The sequence below is a fragment of the Pithys albifrons genome, chromosome 3 (genome assembly GCF_047495875.1).
Source record: "Pithys albifrons albifrons isolate INPA30051 chromosome 3, PitAlb_v1, whole genome shotgun sequence".
In the NCBI taxonomy this organism is placed as follows: Eukaryota; Metazoa; Chordata; class Aves; order Passeriformes; family Thamnophilidae; genus Pithys; species Pithys albifrons.
In genome coordinates, this window is record NC_092460.1 from 53,692,650 (window position 1) to 53,714,705 (window position 22,056).

The 22,056-nt window shown below is 35.8% G+C and overlaps 1 protein-coding gene across 7 annotated transcripts in view; it reads left to right on the forward strand.

Annotated features, from left to right (window-relative positions):
- ANKS1B (ankyrin repeat and sterile alpha motif domain containing 1B) overlaps positions 1–22,056 on the forward strand; it is a 437,255-nt gene that overhangs the window by 70,509 nt on the left and 344,690 nt on the right. For 5 of the 7 annotated variants that reach the window (XM_071552016.1, XM_071552018.1, XM_071552019.1 and 2 more), the window contains exons 7-8: positions 898–1,008; positions 3,982–4,157. The exons of 1 other annotated variant lie outside the window; for it this stretch is intronic. In XM_071552016.1, coding sequence (XP_071408117.1) covers positions 898–1,008; positions 3,982–4,157 — 287 coding nt within the window. The remainder of the gene's footprint in view (positions 1–897; positions 1,009–3,981; positions 4,158–22,056) is intronic. One more of the 7 variants, XM_071552021.1, reaches the window with a different exon arrangement.

The following is a 22,056-nucleotide window of genomic DNA, read 5'->3' on the forward strand; positions in this document are numbered from 1 at the left end:
AAAGCAGTTACTGTAGTTTGCTTTTGTGTGTGTTGCAACATGTGTTGTTGTGGTTCTTGTCAGTATCAGAAACTGTTTAGGCAATGTCAGAGACTCAAGAAAATGCAGATACAGAATAACTGCCAGAACTGAGAATCAGTCACTCTGCTGGGGAAAAAAGTGTCACTATTGCATAAATTAATTTCTAATTTATTATTGTGCTGCAATTCATTAAGATCTTGCTCTTCCATTGAGGTAGCTGGTGTACAAAAGCACATGAGAAGTTGTAGATATTTTTATGAAAAGAATAGTAATGAAGTCAACGTTTAGCACATTCATAATGCCACATTTTTCTGTTTCTACAAACACTGTCTTGAGCATGGCCAAGGAAAGTTTTAAGGAGGAAAACCCAGAAATTTTATCACAGAGCTTTTTAGCTTGCTAGTTTTAACTCACTTCTTGAGTTTGCATTCTTTTTTTTTCCCTCAAGTGCTATCTCTGTGCTGCAAGCAGAATATTTGGTTTTCTTAACAGTATCAATATTTCTACTTATTGTAAACATCCTGAATATCTTGACTAAAAACTCTCCACAAATTTAGAATAAAAGTCTCTTTCAACAGTAATCATATAAATGAACAGTTACACTGATGTTTGAAGGAGACAGGAAAATCACAGACAGTCTCAACTTGTTACTCTTACTATGTAGCAGTTTCAGAAGATTACAGAACTGGCCATTATAGTGTTTTACAATACCTTCAAGAAATGATTGCCTTGCAGCAGTGTTTATGGACAATTATAAGGTTATAAGATGAAACACTGGAAAGGCTTTAATGAAAAATGAAGTAGCAAATATTCTTTTGATTGGAATAAACCCTCTTAATTCAGTCATTTACATATATGTATATCTTTAAATTTCAGAATATATGGAAACAGGAAATGCAAGTATTTCAGAGGAACGCCCACTGGAATGCCCAGAACATCAGCCTTGCATTTTGTCCCCAGAAGTTCCTTCATCTCCAAAGGCTAAAAGTAAATACGTGTACTCTGTGAATGCAATAGCTGTACTGAACTTCTCTTTAGTATTAGAATTATATCACTAAAACATTGATAGACATACAAAATGAAAAAAAATTATTGACATCAAGAATCGTTATTCTGCTATGAATTACTGATCTTGACTATGTAAACTGTAATCTGTGTCATGTAGCAAAGCAGGGAACTGTATTCTTGGACAGGACAAGTCTCTGATGAATTACAATGTATTGCATTATTTGATCTTAAATCTTTTTAATTTATCTGACCTTACACTTCATAATCAAGTAATACACTGAAGTACTTTGCAAAGATTGTTCACGTTCAGGTTAAAAACGGAATTTGCTTCCTCTTTCTTAGCGAGTAAATCTTCTAATTGTGTTACATTTGGAAGCCTCTTTCCAAGACCATGCGTGTACTGCTCTTCCATTCATCTTCTAACACAGCTTTCATACACTGTGATGTTCACTGTTGTCTGCACATGCTTTCATTTTATGTTCTGATTCATCATTTACACATTTAGCCACTAAAATAGTGCATTTTCTGAGTGTGGTGGTGTCCTGCTCTCTCATGAAAATCATTCAGATCTTGACTTCTGTCTTCAGTAATCATCCAGAGTGAATGTAATTGACTGCTGGCAAATAACTAAGCTTCTCTTTCTTTTTGTTGTGTGAGTTGTGATGTTGTTTTGTTGTTGTTTTTCTGGGTTCTTATTATTTTATTTTCCTTTAAACACATTTGCAGGGAGAGTTTTCATTCATAAGAACTAAGCTTCGTGCTGCATGTCAGATTATGGTCTTCGTGGTGATAGTGAACAAATGCTATAGTTCCAATCATATTTCCCATTGAGGAACTTAACAGATATATGGTATAAGAAGATAAATAGTTCCTTTGAGATTAGTGGAATTGTGAAGTCAACTACCATATGCAATAGAAATGACTGTCCTGAAATTAAGTAGTAAATATTTTTAAAATATGTTTTACTTCTTAACAATAAGATCATGATCTCCCATTCCTTATTTTCACTTTCAAAGTATAAATAATATAAAATGTACAAGCTGGCTTTTGCTTATCTGTTGTGTAATCCGCTACTAAAGGAATGAAATTGTTCTTGATTATGTTTCCCATCCATCTGCCATTCCCTGACAATTTAGGTTCAAATAATTTAAACCACATTTAGAAGAGGAATAGCAGTATCAATTACTTTCTGTGACTTTCATGAAAATAGGTAGCTAGATAGAGAAGAGAGACCTTAATTAGTGCCTACACTGAAAGAAACAGCAATCAGCCAGTCAGTTAGTGTGCTCTCACTCACAGGTCAGTCCAGTTTTGTCACGCAGAATTCATTCTTGCCAAGTAAGATGTACTGCTGGCCTTCTGTGGGAAAACATGGGATTGGGAATATAAACATAATTCTATAGGAAGCAGTAGTTCTGTTTCTTTATAGGTCACTGTATCATTATTTTAGAATAGTTTTTAATGTTTAGGTATTTTACTTCCAGTTTTTGGTTATTATAATAATCTGGAATCATTTCAATATTCTAAATAAAGACTATAAATAAACCTGATTATATTTCTCCTTAACTAACATGTTTTGTGCAAAGTTACCATTGAATAAGAGTAATGAGTTTTGAATGCAAAATTTCTTTTAATTAGGTTTTTAAAAGCAATTAAATGCTTTTAATTAACAACTTCTGTTCTTGGCTCAAAAAATTTCAATAATAGCTGGCCATGGTTGTAATTTTGAAAATATTTTTTGAGTATTTTTGTTTACTTAGCATAGCAAACAGCAGTTATGAAGAAAAGTGACACAAACAGAGCTCTAGACCAAGCAGATATGGTCTCATTTAGGGGATTCTTTAGTTATGTGGATGTACTTTTCTGTTTATATATACTGAGCTTAATATGCTCGCTCTGTTTTTCCTTTTCATCATTCTATTTTCACATGAAAGTATCTGTATTTTATCAAGTCTAAGTGCTGTAGTTTCCAATAATATGACTGCTGTAAACTGAGTCAAGAGAAGGGGTTTCTTATTTGCTCTTGGAAAAACTTTCTTTTCCCTTGTATTTTCATTGCTCTCACTGAAGGTAGCTGTGTAACACATATGCAGTAGATAATCAGAACCCAATGCAGTTGTTCATATTGAGTAGCTTTTTAGTCTGTGTAGGTCTTGCTGCTGCTCGTGGGCTCTTTGCAGACTAGTTAGCATTCAGTGTGATTATAGTACTTATTGCTACCACTATTTCTAATAGTGGTCCTCAGTTAGTATAGACATAAAAAGCTCATTGCCTTACTGTTCCGGTAGATGTCTTAACTAAAGATATCTGATAAATTAAGGAGAAAACATGAAACACAATGCAGAATGTACCAAATGTGTGTTTCTGATAGATGGCTGAAGGGAGACATGTGGATTTTACCCAATATATCCTTCCTCCATTCCATTTAATCCTGGGGAAATGAGCAAGAATTATTTATAAAGCATAGCTACTTAGATGAAACACATGTGCATTCTTAGGAACTCAGTTCCAACGCAGTCACAGTTTACAGAACCTGCATAGTGTATTAACTACGGCAGCAAAGATGAACCTAATGCAGATTATGGGACACTGATTCTTTGAGTTTGTAGAAACTTTGATTCCTGAATTAATTTTACTCAGATAGTTGCTATTTCTAGACAACCTTCTGAATTAGAAAACAGAGAAAGGGTAAGTATATATTATAATTCATTGTAATTCAATGCAAGGTGTAGGGCAATACAGAAGCATGTAGATTGCCTTTAGCAAATGCCCAATCTGGAATAAGATGCCATTGTGTTTGAGAGGAGAATTGTGCATGAAGATTATTGTTTACAAGATAAGGCATGAAATATAACAGATACTAAATGAACTGTAAAGAACGTGCATTTCCTTTTTAGGCACAAATTACCCCTGGTATTCTAATTCTGACTAATGGTGTATCTGTTTTTAAAGGTGAAGCTGTGACTGGAGAATTATCAAAGCTCTTAGATGAAATCAAATTGTGCCAAGAAAAGGAATACTCTTTTGAAGATCTGTCTCATACAATATCAGACCATTACTTGGAAAATTTTAGTAAAGTATCAGAGGAAGAACTTATGACCAGTGGAAGCCAAACCAAGCTTAATGTAGTAAGTAAGATGGGGTGCAAAGACAATATATTGAGTTACATCTGCTTTATTTATGGCACAGTCAGGAAAGAAATAGTACAAGAGTGAAAATAACTCAAGGTTAACTTTATAATAGAAAAAATAATATAGCATGTGTTTCTTAGAGTTTTAGAATGTAATGCTCCCCTTACTTTACAGAGATACTGCATACCACACCTCAGAATGGATTTTTGTGGCACCACTAACATGACCTTTTTTGAGCATGGGGAGGACAAGGATGAGTTTTATGTTTTGGGGTTTTTTGGTTTTTTGTTGTTTTTTTTTTTTTTTTAAAGAAATCAGTGGAAATTAGCATGCTCAATACTATACTGAATACTAAATGTCTGCAGAATCTGACCAGATGTACCCCCTAAAAGAAGCAGCTAAGCAGCTTAGCATCTTCAGTTATGATTCTAACATACTTCATTACTATATAGCTTTCTCAGTAGCCTAATGGTATTGAAGAGTGAGCCTCTGATACTGAAAATTGTTGTGGTTGTGATACTTCAGTGATTTCCAGCTACAATTGAAGTTTACTTCATTGCTACTAATCTTGTGAATAAAGTGCTCTAGAATTAATTTTTTTTCCTTAATGTAACAAGGATTTTTTTTCTTTTAATTGAATTCTCTTCCTCAATAAGTAAATTGGATTGCCCAGGAAGTAAAGCACAGAACAGAGGAAAAATGCTAAGTGCTAAATTTCAATAATGTTGTTCATAAGTTAAGTAAAATGATGCTCTCTTATGTGTGGAAAACCATGACAAGTTAAGAATTTAATGTTCTGGAGGATTTATTACAGTATATGTATATAAAATGAGATTTCCAAAGATGGTTAGCTGCCCTGAAATGCAGTAGATACTTTTGTAAAGTCCTTTTAGATGTTTGAATGTTTAGATACATAACTCATATTAAACTCAGTTTGAACAAGGTACTAATCCCATTTAAGTATTTTCAGATACTTTTCTACTTTCTCTCCAAATTTAGGTGCTAACTGCTATTTAAATCTGCTCAGTTGCTGTTTTGCAGAAAATGTATTTCATATAGATCTGTCTACTCTGACAGAAATTTTTACAGACCTGAATGAAATACAATGTGAATAGAAAGTATTCAGACACTAAATCTGTAATTTATGTGCAACAGGGAGATACAAAGGTAAATTGGGCAATTCCTTATTTTTGAGAATTCATCTATTTTATATTGACCTAAATGTGAAAACAAATCTTCAAAATTGGGGGCTTTTTAAAGCAATTTATGGTGCTCTCCTACTAGTGCATCCAGCTTTTCTTTCTAAGAAAATTGTGATCACGATGATGGGTGCACACTCCCAACATAAATAAGGATGGAGAGTAGAACATATTTTCCGCTTGAGTAAAACCAGCTGTACAGACCTGTACGGAGCAGACTCTTTGCTGTGATGTGAGACTTTCCTGTCTCTTCTAAAGCATCCATTTAATTTTTTAATGTATTTTAGGGTTACTCAGTCTGTTCAGTTGCTACTTGGCTGCCTTGCATTGAAGAATGGAAGACACAATGTCTTTCAGTTTTGGGGAAGTGCTGCCTTCCCTTGGTGTTTAGGCTCCCTGTGTCATGCATAGGTGATACCCACATCCACTGTAAGGAGCCATGAAAGAGTAATTAGGAAGGAGCACTAAAATGAAGAGATATGTTTAGCTCTGAAAATGGTTGCAAAGGGGAGTGCTGCCAAACTACTCTGGGGGCAGGACCAACAAGCATGGTTGTGGAAGATGTGTGACAGTATGGTGATGATAGAAGAAACTGAAATGACTATTTATGTATAAGAACATGAAGATACAGAGAGAAGGAAGTGGAGATGTATATAGATGTGCAGAGTCATAAATAGATTCCTTGGATATGTTTTCAAGAAGAGAAATTCTTGCAGCTTCTTCTGACTTTAGTTTTCCTCTTTATGGGAACCCTCTGTAAAAATCTCAGTAGGTAAACGAGTTTTTCTGTTGTCTGCATTTGTTCAGCTTTCATTTGTTCTGCTGCACATTATAAAACTCTGTGGAAGGGGCAGCACAGGAGTGTGGTGCCACTGGAGCACACATTCTTTCTGCCTGTGGGACCAAGGTTGCGTTTCTCTGTCATCATCTCTTAACATCAAGCTGGGGAAGTGCACCTGGTGTGCCTCCACGAGCCAGCAGTTACTTCAGGTTCAAATCAACAGTTTTTCCCTAACTTTCTTTGTTGGCTGTGCCAGCATCTGCTCTCAAGAGGTGTAGAAATCGAGTGCCTGTTGATAATACGTTAGGTGATGCCATGTCCAAACAAGTGTTTGTTTCAGAGATGATAACTGGTCCAGGCTTTTCAACTTCTAGTCTAGTGATCTGAAGAGGTTCCAGATCCTGAGTCATGACACTTTGTGACCTTATGGAGATTCTGCAAAGGAACTGGCTGCTAGGAGACATCTGCATTTTTGCATTATGCTGTTATTCAGAGAAATAGGAGGAGAAGACTGGGGCTTTTCTTAGTGGAATAGAAACTTAGGAAGTTGGAGAAAGGAGCACCAGGAGCCACCTCCTGAGGACAGCATGGGCTTGGGGAAGAGAAGGCACCAGGAAGCAAAGTGTATTTTTAAAATAATTTTTAACAATTGGCTCTTTTGAAGAGGACCAAAAAAACTGTTGTACCGCTCTGGCTAAATAAGGTTGATTTAGGACTGCAAAAAGGATGGGAAGGTCTGTCTATCCAGGATCCACAGATTAAAATTCTCTCCTAAATCTCAAGCACCAGCTTTTATTGTTTGAAAGAGCAGGTCTCACTGGTTTTCTTTAGTGTAAGGGTAGGGGGAATGCTTGCTTTTTAATGCAATAACTTTACAGTAAAAGCAGTTCTTTCTGTGATATAAGAGTGAGTTTTAACGTTGGTTTTATAATCTCTCAAATAAAGTACTGATCATCAGGCTGTGATCCCTTCTAGCACTTTTTCTGCATTGTAAAACCACTGGAAAAACACCAGTGCAATCCAGAGAGCAGAACTTTGGATGCCTTATGCACAGGCAAAGTCTGTTCCTTTTCTGGTGTCGAGTGTCTTGCATTGTTTGTTGCTCAGTGATACAGCACTTGAAGAATGCTACATTTACTTTTGAAGGAGTTGTGGGTTGGAAGTCTTTAGGTCAAGGACAGAATTGAATTCATTCTTCCATTTGCTATGTTACCAGACAGTTATCCAACCATATACAGCAAGTTCTTCTGGAATGATTGGAGTAAGGAACTACTTCCTTTCACCAAATTTGCATTGAAAACACTACATCTTTTTATTACATTTTATTTTTCTATTCACCAGATATGTGCTGTGTGACATAAGGCATTAAAAACCCAGAGATTTATGCGCTTACAGTATTATAAAGTCAAATAGGGAGCAGAGTTTGCACAGCTCTGAGATTATGTGAAAAAGAAAAAAAAAAGGGGAAAAAAAACTACCCAAAAACCTTTGGGTTTAATTTCCTGAGTTCCAAATTACTAGTCAGCTCTGACTCTTAAGTTTCCTTGGGACATGGAAGATCTGAATAGGAAAATTAAAGATCAGGATCTTTTGGACTGGAAGACATGAACATCTTGGAGAGGGAGATTGCAGTGGAGCAGTAAGTAGAAGTAAGGAGAGGAACAGAAGACACTACAGTGTAGACATGATCAGGAACAGGTCTGGAGGTGAGTAAAAATGTCCCCACAGGATGCTTCCATTCCAGATGTTGAAGGAAAAACTATGAAAATTTTGGAGTTTTGGAAAAACAGATGATGTTAGTTTTCTGAATGGGGAGACTGTTTAATGAAGAGAGGGAACACTGTGATTGCCTGTCTGCTGAAGAGCACAAAGTCAGATGAGAATAAATCAACATTATCTTTTATTTGAAGAGGACATTATAAAGAATAAACTAGAGGAAGTCAAGGTAAAGCTGCACTGGGAACTATATATATAATTTCAGTGTTTTCTTTCTCAACTCTCACTTGTTTAAATATGCTTCTGATGTGCTGTCATGAAAAATACTAATTCCATGTTTACTAGTCTTCTCTTCACCAGTCATTAATACATGAATATTTCAACATATCAGGCAACAACTCCCTCTGTTCATTGTCTCCAGAAAATTAAAGGCCAGATTAATCACATTTTTGCAATTCAACTTCAGAGAGAGCTCAAAGAGGCCTGCCTATATGTGCCCAGACATCATTTTTGTTGGAATTCCTAGTTTTTCTCAAAGACTTCCATGCTGGGTGGGGTTGTTGGTGTATTCACAGCTTTTTACTCCCGGTTCCTGTCTTTATTTTTCCCATTCTGGTCGTTGTGACTTGAATACACTGTTTAGTTCCCCTGTGTATGCAAAGACATGGAAAGCCCTGACAGGTGCTGCACAGGCAAGTTGGGAAAGCTTTATACTTGTGTTTTACTCAGTGCTGACATACTGCAGTTTTTCTATGTTTGCTAAAAACAAGTCTTTCAAAGAAACCTAGAATTTGGTTGTTCAGCAAATCAGAAAAGGAGCTGTGCTTCAAAGCATATTCCAGAAAACCTAAGCTGGAAAAAGATCTAGGAAAATCCTTGATTTGTATCACAGTTCAGTTAACTAAGGTGTTTCCCTTTCAAGATAAATATGATTGCTAGGAAAGTCAATTTTGACTATAAATTATAGCAGTTTCAGTTTTTTTTAAAGAAGGTTAATTAAAAAATATTTATTTTCCAATAGATGGCAGTCTGGTTCAGTAATTCCAAGAACAAAAGCAGCCATCTTATGTAAGGGTTTTCCAACTTTTTTTCATTGCTGCATAAAAGTCGTGCATTTTAACGCAGTTGATAGTACAAACTGCTTCAAAATGAACACCTGTAATTCCTCTAGGAGACAAATTCGTGGAACATCATGACATAAATTTAAAATACAAACTAAAACATCAGGGCTAAATTTAGTGGTGTATCATAGCAAAGAGGTTACACACCAAGTGTGTATTCAAACAATCTCTGTGAATTGTAGCAAGTAAGAAAATTTAAATAAGTACAACTTGCAAAGCAGGGATCCAGAACAATTAAGTGTGTTGGGAAAAAGAACAGGAGAATGGCAAAGTGTATATTGTAAGAATCCTAAGCTCCAACAAGTAAATTGCTTTAAATTCCTCTGTCATTGGAGTATTAAGATCATTACCAGTTTCTTGTCAGGTATGAGATTCCTGTGTATGTATTCATGTGAGAACGAGTAATTTTAAATGCAGTATTAAACACAGAAATATGATGCTTTTATTGCAATGCATTTGCATATTGTATATATTAAAAAAAAAATCGGACCAGAGAAGTATGGGCTTTTTGTTCTTGTAAGAAGAAAAATCCTGTGACTACCAGAGAGTATGTTACTTTTTATTTTCTTTGGACAGCCTGTGATTGAAAAAAAAAAAAAAGTTATTAAGAGCTTCTACCTTCCATATATGTGTCTGTGTGTATATACATTTGCCAGATGTACATGTTGGATGCAATAAATCTCAGTCTTTTTCTTTCATAAACTTGATATTCTATTTTAATAATATTTTATGAAAATTAACTCTTTTAAGAGTTTAGTCTTACTCTGTGTTCAAAAATTTACTCCAGTCCTTACTTTGAAAAGTGTTGTTTTCTTTTCATGCAGAAACAATAATTATTCTCCATATTTTTTGAGAAGTCATGAGATTTTTTGAACTAAAACTAGTTTTAAAATCTGCCACTTTGATAAAACCAAAGCAGCAAATCGAAGTATTATTTTCAGAACAGTCCCTTTAATCTTGTGTAGTAGGTCGTTGCTTGCAATGTTTGTTTTTACATTTATGCTATTGTGTTCTGAAGCATAATAACTATGTTATTGATTTGCAAGTGCAAATGCAATATTTATTGTCTCGGGATTTGGGACATGAATTTAGATAAAAGGCATAGTTCTGGAAAGTTTTTTATGTCCTTAACAGCAGAGTGTATGTTAAAGGGTTTGGCTTAATTACCTGGAAGGAATAGTGAGAAACTGAAGTTGAAAGATGCTCCTAGGTTTGTTTGGTGGGGTTTTTTGTGTTTTTTTGTTTTGTTTGTTTGTTTGTTTTGTTTTTGTTTTTTTTTAAACTGGAGACGGTAAAAACATGTAGTGACTGTGCTATAGAAGTGGCCACAGAAGTGGCAGCCGTGTATCTGATTAAATTTAATGTGGTTATATAATAGATAATAAAGGCTGGCAGCAGTAATTTAAATTTAAACATGAGGAAAGGTTCTGTGTAGTCTTGGAGAAAAAGATGTAGATTTCATCACAGACATATAAATGTCATTTTCTGCTTACTTCTGTCATGCAGAAAGGAAAGCTGATATTTGTGTACATTGAGAGAGAGTAAGGGAAGAAATATGGTTAAAAATACAGTAGCATTGTTGAAGACAGTGATGGTAGGTATTCAGAGAGAAGACTCACTTTTTACTCTTGTGTCAGAACATCAAGAAGGTAAAGCAATATAAAGGTAATAAAACTATGATCATGTTTGGTTTATGTCTAAGGGAAGACTTGAATGCATAGATTTATGTGGTTTTGAAAGAAGTTGGCAAAGAATGGATATATTAAAGGTTAATAAAATTCATGCATGGTTCTTCAGAAGTCAGTTATTCTGATTATTTATTTTCTCTCAAAAACCCCCGATTATTTTTGGTAAAAAGTGCACATACAAAGATTTTTTTAAAAAAATTTTACAAAGTAATAATCACCAAAGAATATTGAAGTGAACGATTCAGCAGCATTTTTCAAGAATTCTGTTTTGATTTTTACTTTTAATGTAATATTTAAATACATAATGGCTGGACTGAAATATAAGGGCTAAAACCAAACATGCTGAAGAAAAATAATTACTGTCTTGGATCAAATGTGGTAGCCTTTAAAAATAGCACAAACTTGCATACATGCATTATTGAGAATGATACAAAATTTCACATGATGATTATAAGCAAGCCAGAAGTACATACAATTGCATACTAATGAGGATACATTAAAAACACATTCAAGAACAATTTTGGTTACTTATTCATTAGGGAATAGTAAGATTATGAGGCCTGATTGTTTGGGGCTCCATGGACAGAAGCAGATAAATTTTAAATTATTTAATACAGTAACACTTACTGAATTTGTTAATAAAGCTTATTTTGTATATTGCAAGTATATATGCTGTATAAAAAAAAAGGGAACAGTTGTACTGAGAAACAGTGTTTGCAGTGTTGGTTTACTGAATTTCCTTTTTTAGGTAAATTATATATTGCCAAATTTTGACATTGCAAGAATTTTGTATTAAGTTGCTCTTTAACTCTTGCACCCAGTCCACTTAAGAGTCTTACCTTGCAAGCATATACTGACTCTTATTTCTATGGGAAGTAAAAATATGAAGGCCGTCTCTCCCAAGGTATGTAGACCTTACTTTACAAGATTCCCTTGTTGCAAGGGCTACCCACTCTCTGGAGATAAGATTATGTAACTTCAAGAATTGTTTTTAAAAACTACCACCCAACTGAAAGCCATCTGGTAGTCCTGATTTCTAATGTACACAGTGGTATTTCCCACTCAGAAGAACTGGTATTACTGGCTTTTTTTTATAATTGGATAATTATGTGACATCCAGTATCAAGCATCCACTTTGTCAATATGGAATGATATACTTTCTGAAAGCTCATTTACAAAAGGGTTTCTACATCATATTTTAATATGAGCTGGTGATTACAAAGAAGCAGAGGGGGGTGTACCAACTTGATGCAAATTTTTGTCCCCTATTTTAGGTAGGTTACTTAGCTGAGGGGACTTCAGACATTTTTAATGATCCTATCCCAATCTGTCTTCTATAGCTATTAAGGTATCTGTGGGTTATTTTATGCTTCAGCACTGTGTAGTGAACATTTTTGTGTTCCATGGGTCCTGATAGCAGCTATGTGAAACTCTACACAGGATAATTTGTCTAGTATCATGCTTCACAGCTGACTAAAATAGCCTGCTGCTCCCTGCTGCTGCAATTTCTGGTAGAAGGTTTGTTAGACAATCCTCCAGTGTGCTTCACAGACTTACCCTGTGAAAAAGTCAGCACTTCTTTAAGAATATAAAATCTCAAAATATGACAGCACTTAGTGTAATTAAAACTACATGGAATTAAGTACAACTAGGGGAAGATGTTGGCCAAGCCACCAGTTCATCTGATCCGCATTAAAAAGTACCTACTCTTTTTTCCCCTATAATGATTTTCTGGAATATTTAATCAGTCGAAGCAATTATGTATGTGTGTGGCACATACCTTGACTATCAGGTACATGCAGGAAAACAGCTTACAGACAAATGCGTCTCTCTGAATGCTGTTATGTGTTTAGCTTGCACTGGTAAATTCTAAATGTATCTAATCCTTTTGCTCCAATCTGTCACATTCTTTACCACCATGACCCTGTGTTGCTAGGTTTTGCAGAACATGTGCTGTATATACAGGCATTTTTTTGATTTGCTGAGTACATGCTTCCATTTATTCTTATATAGTAAAATCTGACAGAGTAGAAAAGAACGAACACACTGTGCACACCCCCCATAACTTGTAATACTTCAGGCTTGTTCTTTCTTAAAGATTCTTTTTCCTGACTGAGTAATCTTAGAATTTTCAAGTTTATTTTGTATGTAAATCTTGCCTCGCTGCTAACCGCTTTTACTTGCCCTGCTGTGGATGCTTTCATCTCAGCTAAATCTTTTACATGGGTATGAGTGTAGAATTTTTTCCATATAAAGTAATTAAAATATGAGCTTTTCAGATCAAAGAGCTTGTTTGTCTATATGATTATAAAACTGTGTATAAATCTAGGGTGCACTGGAAATGATGAGTAACATTTTGTCTACTCAAAAATTCTGTTGGGCAGCTATGTTTTATTAAATTGACTACAGTAGATTCCCCCCCCTCCCCCTGGACAATTTTAGTTCAATACTGCACTCATATGTAATTTGAAGGCTAATCTTTGTTTCATTGTACTTAGATGAATACCAAAGGAATCTACTGTTCTCAATAGGATTAGCCAAAATCTGAGGAATCTATCAGAACTGATCCTAAGATCATCTTTACAATATGAAGGATATTTTTATGTGTGTGTATGTGTTATTCAGTGATTTAGAGAACTTTCTTTTTCATCCATATTTGTTTCATTATTTTCTTAACAGCCCTGAGCTGCCTGTAGCATTGTGGACACTGTTTCCAGGCATGCAGAGCAGAACACCTGTCTCTTCCATTTCTTCTGTACCCTCAGTGCCCATCATCCTGGAGTATGCAGTACTGTACAACACCATGTCCATTTTTAAGCTGCAGTCTCCAACTTCATTTGAGATCTTCTGAGAGAGTTCAGTCACTCCTGGATAACAGAATGAGAAAATAATTCCATGGGTTTTCCACCCAAACTGGTGACTTTTCAGTATTAACATCAATTCTCACTTTGTCATTATTGCAACACCAAATCATCAGGAAGACTGATGAGTTTTTCTATTACTAAGTGATGCTGTGAGAGACCCCAAGAACAAGACTCCGAGTGAAGTTAATGTGCAATAAGATAAAAAGGAAGATTCTTAAATGTCCAGGCGTAGGGCTTTTAGGAATATGTGATGACGTCTTCCTGAACACTGATTTCTATGGTTTTTATAATATTGCCCACCCAATCATTACTTTACACATCTCTTGGTTCAGCCCTGGCCCCACCCCTGTTCCAACCCCTTAGGATTTGGGTCTGGGGTCGTTGAGACCTCCTCTTCATCATTCCTCCTCTTCTTCGGGCTTTTGGAGTTCTTCCAATGTTCTGATTTCTGGGTCATTCTGCCCTGTGTTTGTCTCGTTCTGCAGGCCTTCTGATATTCTTCAGCTCTTTATCTTGAAGAGAGCATAAACAGCTAAAAGAATTTGAGCTACTGATAAATGCTAGGGGTTAGGATATGTAAACAATGACTACATTTGCTTTTTACTGCAGTGGCAAGTACATCTAAAAGCTATAAAAATGGAAAAATCAAACCCCCCTCGGTATCAAGTTATCAGCCACCAGAGGCGCTTCCCTCAAGCCCTGATCCGTCCTCATGGTCTGCAAAAAAAATCTGTCATTGACTCCTGCCCTGCATTTCCCTTGGGTTTCTCCTCTCCTCAAACTGTTTGCTAGTGCTCCAGTCAGAAAAAGGTTTTCAACTTCTCCCTCAAAAGAGAACAAGAAGTTCTTTTTGTCTTGCTTGGTTTTCTCAAACTACATTTTCCACCTATTTGATGAGAACATCACCAGTAGAGGTGCTGATACTTCAAAGGTGGGATCTGGCTGCCTTAGCATTAAGTTTGTTGTGTCACTGTGGATGCACAAGTGCCGTGTTACATAGGGTTAACATGGGCTTAGTGATGCCTTCAGGAGCAGTGATTATGGGCCAACAGCTACCCTGTAGTTTCTCAAATGATGCTGGATGCCTGTGCTTGGCAAATGAGTCATAAGTAGTGGCATAAATATAGGCATCTAGTGCTGTTTGATCTGGTTGGCAGCCAAGACATCTACATGGGGCTGGCAGATATGAGAAAGAACTTGGAAAGTCATGAGGTTCTGGAGTGGCAGTTAGAGGCTAGGCAGAGTGCTCAAAGTTAGACACTGGACCTCAGTGCAGAGGCAAATTAATCATGATGCAAATGTCCTTCCAGTAGTTTGGCAGTGTTGATTGTGATCTTCAGTAATCTCTTTGGTTTATCACAATTCAAGCAGTGTATGAGGTCTAGAAGGAATATGAGGGACTTCGCCAACATTTAGGTATGGTTAGATTTTAATTTCTGAAAGTGTATTTTTACTCTCCTGCACGATTAATTTTGATAGATTGTAAAAAGACAGCTTGAGTAGGAGAGATTTTTCCACAGTCATATGTAGATATTTACCTGAGAGAAAAGTTAACTGATTTATTAAGGAAAGAAGGAGAAATGGTGCTTTAAAGTTTACTCTTTTCTATCCTGAAGTCTAAACAAGGAATACGTTGTTCTAGAACTGTTTAGCTTTTGATATTTTTGCATGTTTAAGAGATAGGAATTTCTGCAAAATCTGTAGAACTCTACCACTGTTGTCAGCAGGTATGAATGCAGATTTGATTGTTTTTGCAGTACAGAGTGAGCTCAGAATAAATGAATGTTCTACCTCCGTATCAGATTACAAACAGTAGAGGAAAAGGAATTCTAAATATTTTTGTATATACCTCAAGTCAATTCTGATTTCATGTCTACTCCATTAGTGTAAGAAAAAGTCATTAAGCTTTGAACTGACACTAAAGCCTGATGATCACTATCTGACAGGAAACACATGACAGGAGTGACAACCAAATGGGTATGTCTCAGTTGTCTTCTGTAGTGAGGGGAGCAGCATCATTTTATCCCAATGGTATAAACAGATGTGAGTCTCTGCAACATTCAGTAAGGGACGGAGATAAGAGTAAATGTATGGTATCAGGATATTTTATTCTATGATTCTTTTCAAGTTGAATAAGTAGGTACTCTCTTAGCAGAATTAGTCTCCCTTCTTTGCTTCTTAGTAAGAGGTATACAAATAATGCTAATGGTAAGTATTGTGTCATGTTTCACAGCGAAAAATGACCACCTATAAGCTCATACACAATAATGCTTTCTTTAAAAATTGTTTAGTAGCTGAGATCAGAACATTTGGTAACATGTTTGGATTACTTACTTAAGTTCATTTTTATTCTATTCTGGTACCAACAAGTAGATTTATTTTATAATTGGCATATCAAAAGATTCAGTTTTTTTGTCCTGAAGTCTTGAAGTAGTTGACCACTCATGATAGTGTTTCATTGTATTCTGTTGACAGATTTTTTCAGTCCTCATAAATAAGCTCAGCAAATAGAAAATGAAAAGCAGAAAAGTTGAACCAGATTCCTATACTTCTATAAAATACACGAGTAATTCAGTGTTCAGGGCAACTGGCATATACTTACTATGCATTAGAAAAGTTTGCTTATGGAGATCAAGAGTGTGCTAGAAATGCACCCCTTAGTTTTTCTGTAACTTCACTATATACTAAAATCCTTCATTGAGTTCATTGCTATAACTTTTTAAATCGAGATTGGAATCAAAAACCAAATTTACTTGACTCTGCAGGCATCAGTTGTTACATCAATTTCTTTTCCAGAAAAATGTGAGTTGAATTGGTTACACAATTTTCAATGATCTATTTTCTCTTCTCTTCTCTTGGCATCTGTCCTCCCTAAACTTAGTATAAGTTTCAGTTCAGCATCATGAGGGAATATCTCAGAAGAGACTCTTCAATTTTATTTGCTTTAGTATATATTTGAGATTAAGCAGTTTCCATTAGTACTACTATTGCTTCTGTTGATATTGGTGGTCTGCCCAATATGGACAGAAATATGGACTGTTCATAGCCTGCAAAGAAGCAACCTCAGCAATGCCTGTCAAACTTAGACAAAATAATATTAAATTGTTTTTTAGATTATTTAATGGTTTTGCTGGTCTTTATTTTAGTTTTTGATAGTTGCTTACTCATAGGTGTTGGAATATTTACTACCTTGATCTTGTCTCTGTCTAAAATGGTATTTCTTTTAAGGAATCTCAATAATTTTAACAGATCATGGTCACTTATTATTTATTGATACTTAATAAGAAATATAGTGTTACACAGGAGTTATAGATGAAAGCATTTTACTGACTGACTTGATTATCTATATTTTACAGGACCTTTAAGACACTATATGATGACTGTCTGAAGAAAGAATTTAAATATTAGCTCTTCAGCTACCTAGGAGTGTGTCTGGAAAATAATATAAAGGTGTGCTTGTATTGCGGTGGATCTGCACATGCAATGTAAATCTATTACAGGCAAAAAGAACAGTACAGATGACTAGCACAGGAAAAGCAGCCTCTGTCCTAAATGTTCTGGTAGTACTGGTTATTGAGATGAATGCAGGGACATCACTATTTTAATTATATAACACAGGAAAAAGCAGCAACTTGCAGTATATGAGTTTCACATTGGCAGATTTTCCTACCAGCTATAGCAGAACCATTGCCTTGTGAATACAACTTTGAATGCTGCTTCCACCTACCATGGAAATCAGTCTGTATCCAGAGCCATTGCTCAGTGATATTACTCTGCATCTCTTATTGGGGGAGTGTGTGTGACCTGTGTGATCGTTTTTTAATACCTCTGGAGGAGTCTGAGCTCTTGCTTGTGCTACTGAGAACAAAAGGTAGATTACCCTTTGACTGATCTTTTCCAGTTTGGCCTTCAACTTCTATAGCCTGTCAAGACATTTCAACTATCAGCTGTTCTACTGTGCTATGTTTATATTATGTTTAGCACTTGGGTGACATTATGGCAAACCACTGATATTTTGTTACTGGTGGATCTGTAAGTGGTTTACTACAAGTGTTCTTCAAGGCCATTTTGATTATCCACTCTTAACCAGCATTCACCTTCAGATGACTAACTCAATGCAGGATATAGTTCTTCTTTAGATTGGCTTTGTCTGTTCAGGTATGATATAAGCCAACAGCACCTTAATTGAATAATAACTGCATTTTCAGTAACATGGGTTTTTTTCCGAGCTTATATATGCTAAATAAAAAACTGTGCACTGGAGGAGTAATAAAGTGGTGACTTCTGCCTACTCACTTACCACCTGATTTTTCCCCTACTTTAATTTCTGTTCCTTCTGCTCTATTTCATGACAAATAATGTAATTTCTATAAGTTTCATCATACTGCCACCCACTTATCCACCCTCTCTTTCACAACTTTAAAAAAGGAAAAATGCATGTTTTATAGCTGATTTGTGTGGCAATTACATTGCACCGAGTTTTTCAAATGTTATATGATAACATTTGAGTAGTATAGGGCTATTAAATACAGAGATGCCTCTGTAGTTGTTCTCCAAGCAGTGTTTTCTTTCTGAGAGATTTAAAGCTAAAAATGCTGGCCATTACTTTGAATTATACTTTTTTTCCTTTATGCAAAAGCAAATATGCTGAAGTTTCCAATTCTATTTAATATTTCTAAAATCATTAACGCTTGATTTTGGGGGGGGTTTGTAGTCTCCCATGCCTTTCATTATCAGTTTCTTCTCTTTCAACTGGTACATGAGTTTTTCAGTGAGTCACATTTTGTAATGAGTCATGTGCACATTGTTCCAGGGAGATGCATAAGCCTGTTATTAATATGAGAAATCTCATTAACTTAATTGGAACTATTAATGTGCTTAAACTTCAAGATTAAAAAAAAAAAGGTACCAAATTCCTGCCTTTTTGTGCTGTCTATGTTTGTGTATGCTATTTCTACATACCAACAGGTCAAATCTAGCCTGTGGGATGGAAAACAAATTTCTGTAACACAGTGTATCCATGAAGTCTATATGACTTGATGAGTAGAATTGTCTTGGGGCTTTATGCTTCATGTGCTAGTTACTTTTTCTTGGTAAAGCAAAGCACTTGTAGTGTTTTGATACTAAGTGTGCAGATAGTCTTGAGTGTTAGGTACATGCTCAGTTACTCAAGTGTTTAAAACACAGGTTAAATTTATTTTACCTGATGTTAAGAGAGAGAAATTAATTTGGTGGTTCAATCCTGTTCCACAAACGGATATTGGATGGAGTAAGTTATGGAAATGCTGGTATTTCCATGCATTAAAGAGAAGTAATTTAATTCATAAGTTAAACAAATAGCTTGTAATAAATGCTTACTTTCAAACTGTTCAAACTAGTTTGAATGATGCTCTAAGTGCTTTTTTTGATTCAGGACAGTGCATATTGCAGCTTCAAGCAGCTAATACTTCATGCTGTTAATTTCACACTGAAAAAACCACACAGTATTTGCTTCACAAGATACTTAAAAATTCTATAGGCTACAATGCCTTTATAATTCTTTAAATATACTGTCTTTAAGTTATAATTACTTAAAGCAGTTAGTCATTGGTTCTCTGCAATTTTTTGATGTATTGAATGCTTGAATTCTCTGTCACTTGTAAATGTTCACCTATGTGGCAAAATTAAATAGTGGTTTGAAAAGAGTGAAGATTTTTACTGAAATACATTGTGATGTCTTTTTTTTTGCACTTAAGGAATAGGCACAAAGTATTACATCAATAAGTATGAGTGTCCTGGTAGTGGGTTTTATGTGTAGATGAAATATCCTTCTTATGAAGGTCATGACACTCAGCTGACAAGCTTTTATATTTAGTGAAAATTTAATTACTGAAATTTACGTTTTTATTAGTAAGTGACTATCTATTGATGGGTCATTTTTTCTTTTACGATTATTTAGCAAATGAAAAGCTACCTTAGACTTGAAAAATAGAATTCCTTCATCAATGGAAGAAAAGGTATCCCTTTTAGTTTATGCCTGTTATTTTCTGATTAAATTATGGCCTGTTAGGTTTTTAAATCCTAAACTTTTGTTTTATTTGTGTTTGCATCCCTGTAAGAAAGTGGTGCAGGGATTCAGAATTGTCTTAGTTGTCATTATTTATGTTATATGCAAGGATGAGTTAAAAATTTGAAATGTGTTGCCCCGCTTTCAATACACATTCATATGAATTTATTTTATAGTCCTGTTTTTACTTAAAATTTTTACTTTACGCAGTCTACATTGTACTTGCCCTCTGGCTCTGGGTGGGTTTCCTGTATGTTGTCAGATCCCTCTCTGGAGACAGAGGGAATAATTTCTCAGGTGCTCGTCATGGTAGGTGTCCATAGCACTTGCCCACTGAGAGGCAGCAACTACACATTCGTGTAATTTTCATCATGTGTGTGAATGAATCACATTTGCCTACAGTTAATACATTTTTCACATGGTCAATTACCTTTACTCTGCTGACTTCATTTGACAGGAATTTTTTCCCAGATTCAGACATCACTGTTCTTGAGTTCAAAATGTGTCATTGCTTTGGATGAGGTGGGGGTTTTTTGATGCCCAGTCAGAAAATACTATCACATGTATCTGAGCTGATGTGCAGTGGTATAGAGATCAAGGCTCTGCATGTCTGGGACTGCTAGGGCTTGGATTTTCAGAGCACTTAGGCTCATATATCACTGAAAATTCCTGATGTAGGCTGGGACTTTTGCAAACTTGCCTTCACAGTTTTGATGTAGCCAGCAGATAAGGAACACAAATGGAGTGACCATCTTGGAGAAATTTAAGTGATTTGCCCACCATCCCACAGGGATTATGGCAGAGGCAGGTACAGACTGTGCTTCTTCACCGTTCATCTGCTTTAAGTACAATATTATATTTGTCTTCCTGATACTCTCTTGCACATTACAGGAGGTGCAGTTAAACTCTTTAAGAACATGTTTGTGGAAGAATGGCAGCAGCAGATGTGCAGTGTAAGGTGAAAGACAAAAAAATGAGGATGGGAAACTGAAAAACACTAAGCAGGGAGGAGAAGGCTGTCTGCGGGGATATAGAGAAGGTGTGCCCAGACCACCAAACATTTCCATGTTGTTTGTTCATGAGACATAGGATGTATCTTGCAACTGAGGCTCCTCCTTTTCAGGATCCTTACTGAATTTCAGAAGGGCATTTTATTTAATGCGGAGTTCCTGCTGTGGAAAAATAGTAACTGATGCTGTTATATTTTAGGCTCAAATGCTGGAGTTTTTCTCTTCTGCATAGCTCAGGCATATTCCTCTGGGAGCAGCCTGGGCAGCAGCAGGGGGAGCACTGAGAGCACAGAACACTGTCCCAGCTCCGCCATCCCTGGCCTGGCTGCCACAGCTGCTCGGAACAGCTGCTGCAGAGATCCACCTACTCATCCTAATTTATAGGTGACATGCAGGAGCAATTTCCCACTGTATTAGTATAATGTCAAAATAGAATATTAGACAACAGAATTGTAATTTTTCACTTTCATTTTACAATATAGGTACGTGTCCTTTGGGTCAGACAAAGGAGAGGTAGAGGCACACCTATGTTAGGATCATAGGAAATACTTGCATGGCTCTCTGTCAAATTATTTTTTCAGAACAAACTTATGGACCTCATTGTTGCAGACTGAGTACTAGCATTTAGCTTATGAAGTGTCTGGTTGCCTTCTGTCTTCCATAAGCAGAAAGATATTGCCTTCTAATATTGTCTCTGTTGCTTCATTTCAAAATCTTATTTTCCTGATATGCCATTTCCTACAAGATAAACACTAATTCAATGTTAGTGTCCAGAGCTGCAATGCAATAACAAATGGTAAATGTCCTATAATTTTATACCTTTAATAGTTTGCTGATGCTGTTTTGCTCTAGTGGATTGTCTGAAAGGGCATGTGCAATACTTCCACAAATGAATGATTATATGAAAAAAACCCAGAGAAGTAAAAATTTTGATTTTTGGTTTTAGGTTTCAGTGAACTACTCCAGGAAAGCCTTGTCTGTATCCTTAAACAGGGGAATTGAGTCACATTTTGCCTAAGAGTGGCTGCTTACAAATGTCAAAGCAAAAAGCAGACCAGTTTTCACTAGAAGTTGAGAAAAAGAGGGACTGAAAGGAAAGCAGAGGTTTTGTATCACTTTTTGTGTTCCTAGAGAAAGCTTGTCTAGATAATAAGGTCATATGGTACACAGGAAATAGTTGACATCTGTAAAAAGGAAGGACTTGAACTTTGTTTCATACATGGCATACAGCAGCTTGAGCTGTGGCTTGGTAGCTGTGAGTAATGGTTAAGATTATAGCTGTTCTCTCCGACTCATCTTGTTGACTTTTATGGAACAGACTTTCTCTCTTTTTTATGTCTGTGTTGATCATTCTGTCTGTTGACAAATATTGGCTTATTCTCTTAGATTGGGAGAGAGAAGTTACATTATTGTGATAGCCAATCTGATATACATACATGTTCTGGGAGAATAAATAGTCTGCTTATGGAAT